The sequence below is a fragment of the Sorex fumeus genome, unplaced genomic scaffold (genome assembly GCF_029834395.1).
Source record: "Sorex fumeus unplaced genomic scaffold, SorFum_2.1 ptg000037l, whole genome shotgun sequence".
NCBI lineage: Eukaryota > Metazoa > Chordata > Mammalia > Eulipotyphla > Soricidae > Sorex > Sorex fumeus.
The window spans coordinates 10,018,757-10,031,291 of NW_026606094.1; the positions used below are offsets into that span (position 1 = coordinate 10,018,757).

Sequence of the window (12,535 nt, forward strand, 5' to 3'; positions counted from 1 at the left end):
CCACTTCCTCTATGTTTAACCTAAGAGTCTGGTTTCAGTTTTCCTTAAATAGAGCCCTTAGTTCTGTCCCACATCAACAAAAAATTTAGACAGGAAATTTTCACAAATCTTGTATTTGGGAATTCTACTTTGTAGGGCCAAGTAAGATGGTTTCAAGAAAATATTCTGAGTAGAGGAAGGAAATATTGGTATTAGTATATCTAATTTATTATTAAAATAAATTTTCCCCCTTATGTTTCAAAGTGGGAAGTGATTGATCATAAATTGAGTTGCATTAAATAAAATGATGCCATGTTGGCAAAGGGAACACTAAATGTATAAAATTATTTATTTATATTTACTTTTTAGTAAACCAGTGAAACTGTAGGGTACTAATATTTATAAGTAATTTGTTATTCTCTGAAGATACAAAATGATCCTAAAAGTTGGCTTACATTTATCAAACTCATCAAAACCTTCAGCATTTCAAAGTATTATTCTTTTCTTTTCCATTTAACTTGGTGCTTAATAAAGTACATATTCCAGGATGAGATTTATTTTTAGATATTATTTCATTTGAACACAGTAACTGAACTCTGGTACCAAACGACATCATCTTTGAAAAAAAATGAAGAAATGCATTCATACTATGGATATTTAGCCATTCCCTATCTTAATACACTAAAAAGTGTTGGGTTTATTTTTCCTGTTGTTGGTCTATTGAGATGAACATACTCACAAAGAATGAAAATATATCAACTAGATGCTAGCAATTCATAATCAATAAGAAGCTAAACACTTAAGTAGAAAAATATATCACAGATTTGTTCCCCAGCCAAGCAGTTATTTTTACCATGTCATCATCATCAGAAGCCACATTCTGACAGAAATCATTTGCTTGAAGTAGCCGTGATATATAAACCCTATGTGGTCTCTGAGTCAGATTTAGGAATATCAGCCACAGAGGGTCTAAAGGCATTGTGCATTAGTATGTATTGAGACCTCATTCCGGGTGGCAAGCAGCTGGACTTTTTAAAAATAAAACTTCCAGAATAAAAAGTGAAGTGCTTGTTTCCAGGCTGGGTGATATCTAATTGAATCATCCTCAAAATGTTCTGAATTAGGCAGAAAAGGGAGATGTGTATTTAATATATTTGTTTTGTATTTCCACTAGTCAACAGAATAATGAAATTCCTTAACTACTTCTCTTTAACTTGCATGAAGAAAGCACGGTATGTTGCTAAATCTCTTTTCGCCAGCACCGCAGAGAAACAACTTTAATCCTTGTTAGAAAATTGCCGAGTCTGGGACTGACAAAGAGCTCATGCTTGTTCCATTGTTAGTGCTCCCGGGCCCCAAGAGCAGAGCCCTTTACAGCTGCGTGGATCCCGCCCGGCTCAGCTGCACTATTTAGGAGAGAAGGTTTGTCAATTTCTATTGACAATGGAGAGAGTTTTTCAGGGCCTGTAGCAGTGCTGACACAGTTGGGGATCAATGCCAGCCATTCAGACTGCACCCTCTTTCATTGCTTTGGTTTGTTAATTCAAGACTAAAGGTCCACTGAGGGGGTTCAGGGTGTTTAAGAAAGCTGATGAACTGTTTAAGAAAGCTGATGAACTGCAAGCGTTTATAGCCCTGGTGTGGCAATTTCCATAGTCAGTGGCAACTCCTGGCACTGAGGGAGCTGTGTCCTTGTTGACCCTCTTGTTATTAAAAATGCACAAGTGCTGCGCTTCTCAATATTTCAACACTCTTTCATTGTCAATACCACCTTCTGAGCCCTTCAGCTTGTTGCTTGCTCTAAAGATCTTCTTAGATTGGGTTTGAAAACTTCACCTTAAACACTAGATTAGACTGATGTTCTGTTTTCCGTGCTCCTGTTGATTTGTTGAACCTTCCCAGGGCTGGAAAGCAAGTAGCAGCTTGATGGGGAGACGGGCTGCTAATATGATTTACCAGTCTACAGTCATGCACAATAAGTGTGAATAAATACAGGGGTCTCACAGAGTCAACCCTAGCCTTTCCTTTTCTTTTATTTTTGCTTTAAAAGAGAAATCTCAAGAAAATGAAGTGAGTAATGCATGCCCTTACAGGAGTTGAATGAACCACAAGAAAGGGAGAAAAAAAAAACCCATATTTTTTGTTAAAGTGGTAGGCTGCTGTCATGGATTGCTTTAGGGGGAAAAAAATTGAATATACACTTACTGCTTGATTTCTAAGCACACCAAAGAATGGAGTGGCGATGCCATAGCCATGACTTCAGTGCAAGCAACAGAACCCTTTCGTTGTGACCTCCTGAAAGGAAAAGTGAATAGTCAACCAAGTTGTTTTACAAAATTAACTTCCGTAAAATGAAAGGATTTCTCCTAAATTCAGGCTTTTACTGTGCATTCTCCCTTTTCAAGTATTTTTCTCCCTTTGGTTTGGAAGGGTCGGCAGGTCTGGAGAGAAGGCAGAATGACATTCACCTACCTTTGACTCTTTTCTGTCCCAAGTTGAGAACAATCAGATCTACTATATTATAGTGCTTCAAAAATGAATATAGAATGGGCACTGGTGGAGGGAAGGGTATTCGATCATTCTATAACTGAAACCCAGCACAAAAATTTGTAAGTCTACAACTGTACCTCATGGTGTTTCACTAATAAATTTTTTTTAAAAAATGAATACAGCAGTTCCAGCAGCAGAAATTGTAAAGTACTAGTAATTTCTACTTGCCGGTTAGTTGATTTGCTTGTTTTCTTGGGAGTCATGATATATAGGAAAGAAGCCTTTCTAGTTGGTTTTTTTGTTAGCCTATTTTAGCAGCAACATAAACTCTGAGCTAAACTGCTTTCTAAATTATTTGTTTGATTTAGCTGAATTTCTTTAAATTCTTTGACGGGAATAAAATAATAGGCATTCTTACCTATAGAATAACTTTTCTATAGAATTTTTCCTATGGAATAATTTGCTTAACTTTAAAGTAAGAGGATGATAACTAAGTTTTTTACATACCAGTAATTCTCTTATACCTCTTTCTAGAGTTTCTCTAAGATAATATTATTTCTGAATTATTTTTTGTAAAATTATAGTTTTGTCATTGTGTTAAGGAATAATAACTTTCTTTGTTACATTAGAAGTCCTTATGATTATCACTTAATGAAAACTATCATTTATATGTAATAGAAAAATGAAGTTAAATTAATTTTAAATTATGAGACTCTTTTAAGAACAAAAAGATGCATATCAAGTAATTTTAAGGAAGTATTTTCATTTCCCTCAAATTTGTTCTGTTTACTCTATTATTTTTCTGACTGCACAGTCTAACAGATGGATTAGACTAATATTCTAGGAGTTACATAATAAATCATATTTTGCATGCTCAAATGAGAACATATATTCTGCAGAAATATTTTAATCCAAATCATAATCATTTGACTACATTTTAAATTTCACATTATCTAGAAAGTAATGTGTGGTGAAGGCTTTAATTTAGAAAATGCCACCAAATACCTTTGAGTACTTGCTTGTGTTAAAATAGAATTCAAGACATTAAGCTATAATAATTTCAAATAAAAAAATTAAAAGATTTTGTGATTTAATTTGTCCACCAAAATACTGAATTCACTAGCAGTTAATGTTTTTTTAAAATAGTTTAGAAGTATGTATCTCATTTTGTAAAACATTGTTGATCCTTTTACATGTCTTGAAAATCAATCAAGTAACAAGGAATAAAATTGGGTACATGAAAAATATTTTTTTAATAAATAAGCCTATGCCATGTTTAAAAACTTGAAATGTTCATTCACTTGGTATAGTATTTGGTAAACCAGTTATTCATTTTAATTTATCTCTCTATGTATGCATGATCAGAATACTTGGAATAGAAATGCTTGATGAAATACTAACCAAATGCACTTACAGTTTTGCTTAGAATTCCATTTTTTATAAAATTTTAGTATATGTTAACACAAGTTCAGATAAATTTCAGATTTATGTCACTTGCAATTTATATTAGAACTTGATTTTACTGTATGCTTATGTAAAGAAAATAATTTTTCCATTTTTGAATACCAGAGAATATATGCACAAACATTTGTGGTTGTATCTATGTTTCTGTATAGAAACAGGATGCAAAACATCTCTTTCCAAAAGTCTGGTTGTTTTCTAAGTACTGAGTCTACCTTGATATCTCTCAATGACTATCTTAATAGGATTATTATTTTTGTAGAATTTGTGTAAGCCTAGTCTGGTGTAGAGACACCAAATCTCTCAAAAAAGTTTCCACTAATATGGCAGCTTGCTCTCTTAAAAAATTTTTTTCTTTTACTTTATTTGTAATGATATGCAGAACCAGAAAATTACAATAGAGAGGAATTTCACTTTTCCCTTTAAAAGACTTCCAATAAACAGAAAAAACCACCAACCCTCAAAAATCTTGCAGAATAAAACAGATGATCCTTTGGTCAGTGGGTTTCTGATTTGACACTCAAGAATTCCATCCTGATAATGTTCCTTCTTAAGATCTCAACCCCTCACTTGGGGAACTTTTAAAAGCTCTTGATGAATAATTAACTAATAGATAAAGGTGTGACAGAGGATTGCTAGTGAATAAGCTGTAGATTTGTTTTGGGTTTTGGCATATCTCTTTTTAAAGTTATGTAGGTATTGGCTACATGCATTTTTAAAGAATATCTGTGTGTGTGTGTGTGTGTGTGTGTGTGTGTGTGTGTGTGTGTGTGTGTGTGTCTATAGCATTTAAGCTAATAGAAAATTTCCCTTTGAAAATAATTTACCTGTTGTTTTTCCCCTGCTGTTTTACAGTCCATTCAGTCCCATAACATGTATTTAGTACCTATTGTTACCTACAAATTACAAAGCAGGCCACTAGGCTGCAAGTGCAAAAACAGTTTCCCATGAATGTGTTACAGCTGAAAGACTGTAATGTTAATTCACGTAAAGAACAGCCTAGGTCAACTTAACAGATTTTCTTGCAAAACATACAATTCTGTTAACAGGAAATTATAGCAGTATTGACTTCAAGTGCTGATTTGTGGTCATTTCAGAGTGTTTCATTACCCCCTCATTACTGAATCTGTTAAATGAATGCTGCAGAAGCTGTTTTCTTTTTGTTCTCCTCCCCTCTACCCCATCCTTCTTTTCAGCAATGGTACAGCAATTCCATGAAAGTCATTTGTGTGTGGTTGGCTGATAGATTGGATCTTCAGCTTCATATTTACCAACTGAAGACTCTCATCAAGATTGTGAAGGTAAACAAAATGTGTTTAGATGTGAATTGCCCACCTAGCTCCAAAGAGTACTAGCAAGCTATTGACATACCAGAAAATCACATTTTATATAACAAAACGGATCTAAGTACTTTAAATGATCTAAGTACGATCATTTTTGATATGCTACTGCTCACTGCCATTTTTGCTTAGGTGATTAAATATGAATTTTTTGCACTAATGATATTTTACCAAGTAATTGCCTTTCAAGATAATATACATAATGCCTCTATCACCTTTTATGAATCTAGCATGTCTACAATAATTTTGTATTAACTTTCTGAAGTATAAAAATGTTTTTCATAAAATATCTTCTGTATATTTACTAGTATCAGATATTATTATGAAAGTTGTTTTTGATTTGTATTTGCTGAGGACAAGGAGATTATCTGTAGTTCTGTTATATTCAGATGTAAAGTAATTATAGTCACCTTCCTGATTCTTCTCTAAACATTCCCTTTCTTATATATGTAAAAGATTATCAGTTTGAATGTGGGAGAGCATCTAGAGCTACTAACAGAAATCTTGTCAGTTCAGCAAAGTGAGCTGACTTTGGCTCTTCAAGAGAACATATAATAACACATATATATCTGAGTAAGAACTTTTAAAAATTGCATGTATTCGACATGATTTTTTCACTCCCTATAAGTTCTAGTAGAAGTACAAAATGAACCCTAAGAATAACTTTTTCTTAAAGTTGTGATAAATCCTATCTTATTATTTAAAACATGACTCTGTATAGGGCCATATATAGGGCCAACCCCAGTTCTATCAATTGGATCACATATGGTCTGCTGAATACCACCAGGCATGATCCCTGAGAACAGAGACAGGAGTAAGCCCAGACCAAAGAATTGCCAGGTGTGACCACAAAACCAAAATTCAAAAAGAAAATTGTTGATCAAAAACGTAATTTGTATGCTCATGGCTTACTCCCTGGTCTGTACTCAGGGGGTTAAGGGTCCATTTAGTGTATCAGGGATTGAAAGCAGGTCTGCAGCATGCAAGGCAAGCATCGTAACCGCTGTAACTATCTCTGCATCCCCATCAGAAGTATTAACACTTTCAGCAACTCCTAGAAAATTGTTATACATGGGTGGGTGGAGGGGGAGGCTTTTTTTCATTTCTGGAGATTCCAGTCCCTCTCACATGCGAATCATCGGTGTCTACCACTGAGATACATCCACCACCCTTAACATGCAAATTATTGAGTCCTACCCCAGACCTACTGAACCAGAAATCTAGGAGCAGAAATCTATATATTAGCAAACCTGTTAGGTGATTGTGATAGGTATTAAAGTTGAGACTCACTGTGCTGTCAGAGGAAATTTCCATGATTCTCTTGATTTCTGCAATCTAATTAGAATGCAGATTCTTTTGTGCCATAGATACACTATTTTTTTCCCACAGATTTGAAGTCCCACTAATAAGAAAGTTCTGTTTTAAAGTCAGCTCTCAACAAATCTACTGGAACACAGAACCAGATCTATAATAACACAATAATAACAATAAGGATTAGTCATAAGTAACAAGTGAAATTATCACCACCCACCAATTTTTAATACTATTAAAATAGATTGCCTTTCAGAGGATTAATACCTTTGATTCAGAACAATTCTTATTTTCACAAAGAACCTGAAAGCTGACTGATCTATTATTATTTGCCTCAGTTTCTCTATTTATTCTTAGTATCAATGTGACTTGGGGAGCTTTTAAAAACATTTGAAGTTTGTTTTCATAAAAGGAAAAAAAGGATAATTTGTGTTTACCTCCCAACTATATATGTTAAGGTTACAGTCTATGCTATGAGTAATGTTGCATTAATTTTTTACCTTTATGACTGGCCAGATTTTCAGGCTAATAGCTACAGTGTTTAGAATATAAGAGTCACATGTTCAGTCCAATGGATAAGTTAATAGATTTTAAAGCTCTACTCTTGAGTAAAATTTCTAATTCTTATCCATTTGTTTCTTTCAAAATTACTGCTTTTATCTTCTTATCACAATGTCATTACAGTAAGATTCAAGCACCAGTGAATATTTTAACAGAAAAAAAATTAACGGTGTGTCCATTTTTATCCATTTTCATGTGGTTATCGGTACTCAAGACTGATAAATATGAAAGTAAACTTCATGAATATGTTTAACTTCTTTGTTTTGCTTTTTATAAGTAGGTCCTAAGACTCAATCAATGCTTTGTTGGGCTGATACAGTTAATAAAACCAGAGTATTTTCTTTATTTCATTTAAAATGATTATTTTCATTTTGAAAATCAGGATGAATTAACTAAGTATTCTGATTATTTTTTCTACTCTGAATGAAGACTTAAATTTCATGCATATGTTTATTATTCCTCAGAATCTATATGGTGATGTGCCTAGTGATCATTTCCCAATTCATTATAAAGGCTATCAGATAGTACATGTGAGGCCTGGGAAGTCCATAGGTGCACTCTGCTTCAATCCAGATCACTTGGTCTCAGCCTGCATGTTCTAGCAGGGTGGTGCTTTCTGTCCAGGATTTAAGCTCCCCAATTCTGACAATCTAGTACTCACTCCTCACAAGGATGGTCCATCTATTATGGTCTTGGCAACCGAGATGACATCCAGGGTTTTGTGAAGTCAACTCTCCCCAGCAAAGATATTTTAACAGTCCCTGGTTCATTCATCTCGTTCACTAAGGAAGAAAAGTTCATGAAAATTTTCACAAATGATTTAGGACTAAGAAATAATTTGCAGAGTTTTAACATAAGAATGAGTTGTTTTGGATGGGGCAAAGAGAATCCATAAATAAAATAGATGAGCCATTTATGCTTTCCACCATGGTTATAGGATATTTAAAAGCCCTTAAAATGGGGACTTGAGAGAATATTCAACAGGCTGGAGCACATGCTTTGCATGCAAGTACCACATTGCCATGGAGTTGCCATGGAGCACTGCCAAGAGTGACTCCCAAGCACCAAGCTGGAAGCAGTCCCTGAGCAGCAGCAGGTGTGGCCCTTCCCCAAATATTTAAAAGTTAGGGATCACAGTGATAGTAGAGCAGGTGGGGCACTTTCTTTGTATGCAGCAGACCTGTATTTGATCCCCATCATCCTATGTGGTCCCCTGAGCACCATATGACTCCTAAGCACTGCCAGGTATGCCCCCTCAAAACACTTAAAAATAAAAAAAATTAAACTCCTTAAGTCAGTTGTTTTTGAAAGATGAACCTCACAAGAGATACCCAGGGAAGTCAGGGAGCCATTTTCAGTGATTTCCAGCCACCCAGGTCAGTACTTCTGGGCTCTAAGGTGCTGAGAATTACCAGTGGGGGACCCCACTGATGCTCAGAAATCTCCAGTGCCACACCCAAAAATGCTCAGACCTTAAGGACTGCAGCTGATATTTTTGGGGATTGGAGCGATAGCACAGCAAGTAGGGCGTTTGCCTTGCACGAGGCTGACAACGGAGGCCCTGAATTCGATTCCTCCGCCCCTCTCAGAGAGCCCTGCAAGCTACCGAGAGTATCTTGCCTGCATAGCAAAGCCTGGCAAGCTACTCTGTGACGTATTTGATATGCCAAACACAGTAACAAGTCTCACAATGTTACTGGGCCTGCTCCAGCAAATCAATGAACAACGGGAGGACAGTGACAGTGACTATGTGGTACCAAGGAATCAAACCTGGATCTTCCCTCATGCAAGGCATGTGCCCTGACTACTGTATGATCTTTCTTGGCCCCTGCTGCCATTCTTACATGAAGAAAGGAAAATCAATTGAGCAGGCACTAATCTTTTTTTTTTATTGGAGATATATCCATTTGTAGTTTTATTTTGAGATATGAAATGTGAAATGAAAAGTCTGACTTTTTTTTTTTATTAGTGAAGCACCATGAGGTACAGTTGTAGATTTACAAATCTTTGTGCCTGAGTTTCGGTCATACAATGATCAAATACCCATCCCTCCACCAGTGCCCATTTCCCCCCACCCCCCCCTCCCACCCTGCCTCTGTGGCAGGGCATTCCCCTTTGTTCTCTCTCTCCTTTTGGGTGTTGTGGTCTGCAAAAGAGGCATTGAGTGGCAATCATGTTTAGTCCATAGTCTACTTTCAACATGCATTTCCCCTCCTGGGAGGATCCTCCAAACACCTTTCATTTGGTGTTCCCTTCTCTATCTGAACTGCCCTTTCCCCTAGAATATCCGGCTGGCCTCTAAGTTATGGAGTAATCCTCCTGGTGTTGATCTCAGCTATTCTTAGGTATTGATCTCATAATTTGTTGCTTTATATCCCCCAGATGAATGCAATTTTTCTATGTCTATCCCTCTCTTTCTGACTCATTTCGCTTAGCATGATACTTTCCATATTGTACCACTTATATATAAATTTCATGACTTCATCTTTTCTAAGAGCTACGTAGTACTCCATTGTGTAGATGTACCAGAGTTTCTTTAACCAGTCATCTGTTCTTGGGCACTCAGGTTTCTTCCAGTTTCTGGCTATTGAGCAGGCACTAATCTTAAAAGATAGTAAAAGCCACAGAGGATGTCCAACTACCAACAACCTTTTATGAATTTCAAAAAGAGAGGGACGTTGCAGGAATACCTGTCATATAGCTCCCCTGATTACTTGTTTGCTGATAAAAATAGATAGCTGAGTATTATGCATAAAATCAAAAGCTTTCATAATAGGCAAGCTTTGCAAGCAGGCAACCATAGTTAGATCCCTAGTATCACATGGTCCCCTGAGCCCCACCAGGAATGATCCCTGAATACAAACACCAGCAGTAAGACCTAAGCAGCACCAGGTGGGACCCAAACATCAAACTTTGTGACAGCATTTGACACTTTACATTCCAAGGGACTTTCAAAAGGAAAGGCTAAAAATCCAAGGAGGCATTTATATGTGTACACACTTTTATCCAGTAGTACATATAAATTTTTAAGAGACAAAGACTGAAAATGTATACTTTATTTTTCTGATAAAAGAGTTATTCCTTTCCTCAATATATCTCCCCTCACCCCAATGTAAAAAAGTTTATAAAATGCTACATATATTTTTCAGTATTAAGGCAAAGACACTATTGAAAATTTTTTTCAATAAGACAGCACATATCTTGTTTTCATTACAAATTATTCAAATAGTAAAATCTATTTAAGTAGTAGTATTTGGAGGGATGCACTTTTTTTGTCATCTGACAGTCACAACTTTATTATGTACTCAGTGATTGTAATTTAAATAGCACTAACAAAGTTTCTTCTTTTTAAACCTCAACTAAATAATTGACATGGGCAGCTACAATCTGAATCCTTTAGTGGATTGTCCAGTTGTGAAATGCCATTTGAGTATAAATAGATAGGCATATCTGCCTAGGCACATAATACATATGTCCAGTCAGATAAAAATCAATATTCTCTAAGCAAATGTTCTCTTCCTCCAGAAAACCTACAGGGACTTCCGATTGCAGGGCGTGTTGGAAGGCACTCTGAACAGTAAGACCTATGATACCCTGCACAGGCGTTTAACAGTAGAGGAGGCCACTGCTTCTGTTTCTGAAGGAGGAGGACTTCAGGGCATTACAATGAAAGACAGCGATGAAGAAGAAGACTGACAATACACAACTCTGTAGAAGGAAAGAGGACTTTAACAGTGTTGATTTTATACCTTGTCCTTGTAATGTTGTTTGGCTCAAATGCTTGTGTTTCATCCGACATTTTCTAAAGTATATCTGGCAGCAGAGTTAGAGAGAAAAAATGCCAAGTGTGGTTTTCCCTTTTTTTAAAAAAAAAATATAGCTGCTTTTGTGTAGCTTGACCTAAAATGAGCTTTGACTCTGTATTTGGAACATGCTTTTTTTTTTCTTCTTAGACGATGTGACTTTTTTTTTCCTGTAATCACATCAAGTGTCCTATGTGAAGTGAGATGTGTTTCTCATAATACAACATTGTGAGAAAAAGCCACTTCTTCTTATCACATTAGCTCTATTGTATCCTTGTTAACATGACGTGCCCCCCAACAGTTTATCATTTATGTGCAAGATTTGTTTTGTAGTTAATTTGTCATTGTTGTGATGTGTGTAAAAACTTTAATCTTGGTTCTTAGTTCTCTGAATTGGTCTGCAGGAATATTCCTTGGCTTAAAGGACTGCCAAACCCAAATTTAGATTAGATTATTCAATGGCCTTGTATCTTGTTCCATTCTCAATATTCCCTCTCTTAAGTGTAAAAAAATTTCAAAATGTGGGGTAATGAGTATATGTCATCAACACACCATGTTCTGTGTATAAGTGTAAGCGCTTGCAGGCAATAAAAATCCATTTGGTTGTCATAACTATTTCTGTATTTATTAGAGTTGTATTTATTAGAGATTAAATGTGTAAAAGATGTTTGCAGTTATTTCAAACATCTCAACAACTTGACTCCCTGTTTTTCTTTTTGTTTGATTTTTTATTTTGTTCTCTTATTAACCAAGTAAAGCATATTAATACTGCACTTAGTTGACACAGACAATTGTTATAATTAGTACAATAACCTACTTCCATAGTAAAGTAATAGTTACATTCTCACATTCGTTACTAACAATAACTATGTTAACTACTATTGCTAGTAAGGGAAACTAGCAATTGATGTAGCAATTATTTCTTCTTCCTATGTATTTTATTGCTAAAATTTTGAAAGATAAATAATAGTAGTCAGCATTGTAATTTCCATATCAAATTATGGTTTTGTATTAAAATATGTTGGCATGTTGTGCTAGAGTATTCATAGGAAATGTGGGGATCTAGGGGGCATACTAAGTGGTACTCAGGGCTTACTCCTGACTCTGTGCTCAAGAATCACTCCTGAAGCAGAATTGGGGAGTTATTAGGGGCTGTATGGGATACTAGGAATTGAACCCTAGTCAACTGCATGCAAGGCAGCTTGTACCATCACTTGTGTCATCATTCGCTCCTGTCCCACAAAGATAATTTTTAAATAAAGTAAGGTAATGTAAAATAAGGTAATTACCTCTGAATTTAGGTGAACTAAAGTTCTGCAACTTTGGAACTGAAACAATTTCTTGAGCCTCCAAATATATTCTCCTGTGATGCTCCATGATGACCAGGTAGCACTATAACACTGTCCTCCCATTGTTCATCAATTTGCTCAAGCGGACACCAATAACGTCTCCATTGTGAGATTTGTTGCTACTGTTTTTGGCATTTCCAATACGCCATGGCATAGGGAGCTTGCGAGGCTCTGCGGTGTGGGCCGGATACTCTCAGTAGCTTGCCAGGCTCTCCAAGAGGGACAGAGGAATCGAACCCTG

General features: G+C 35.9%; 1 protein-coding gene across 8 annotated transcripts in view; it reads left to right on the forward strand.

Moving 5' to 3' along the window:
- CADPS2 (calcium dependent secretion activator 2) overlaps positions 1-11,640 on the forward strand; it is a 546,904-nt gene extending 535,264 nt beyond the window's left edge. For all 8 annotated transcript variants that reach the window (XM_056118152.1, XM_056118156.1, XM_056118154.1 and 5 more), the window contains 2 exons: positions 5,127-5,231; positions 10,668-11,640. In XM_056118152.1, the coding sequence (XP_055974127.1) occupies positions 5,127-5,231; positions 10,668-10,838 (276 nt within the window). In that variant the 3' untranslated portion in view covers positions 10,839-11,640. The remainder of the gene's footprint in view (positions 1-5,126; positions 5,232-10,667) is intronic.
- Positions 11,641-12,535: the final 895 nt, after the last annotated feature.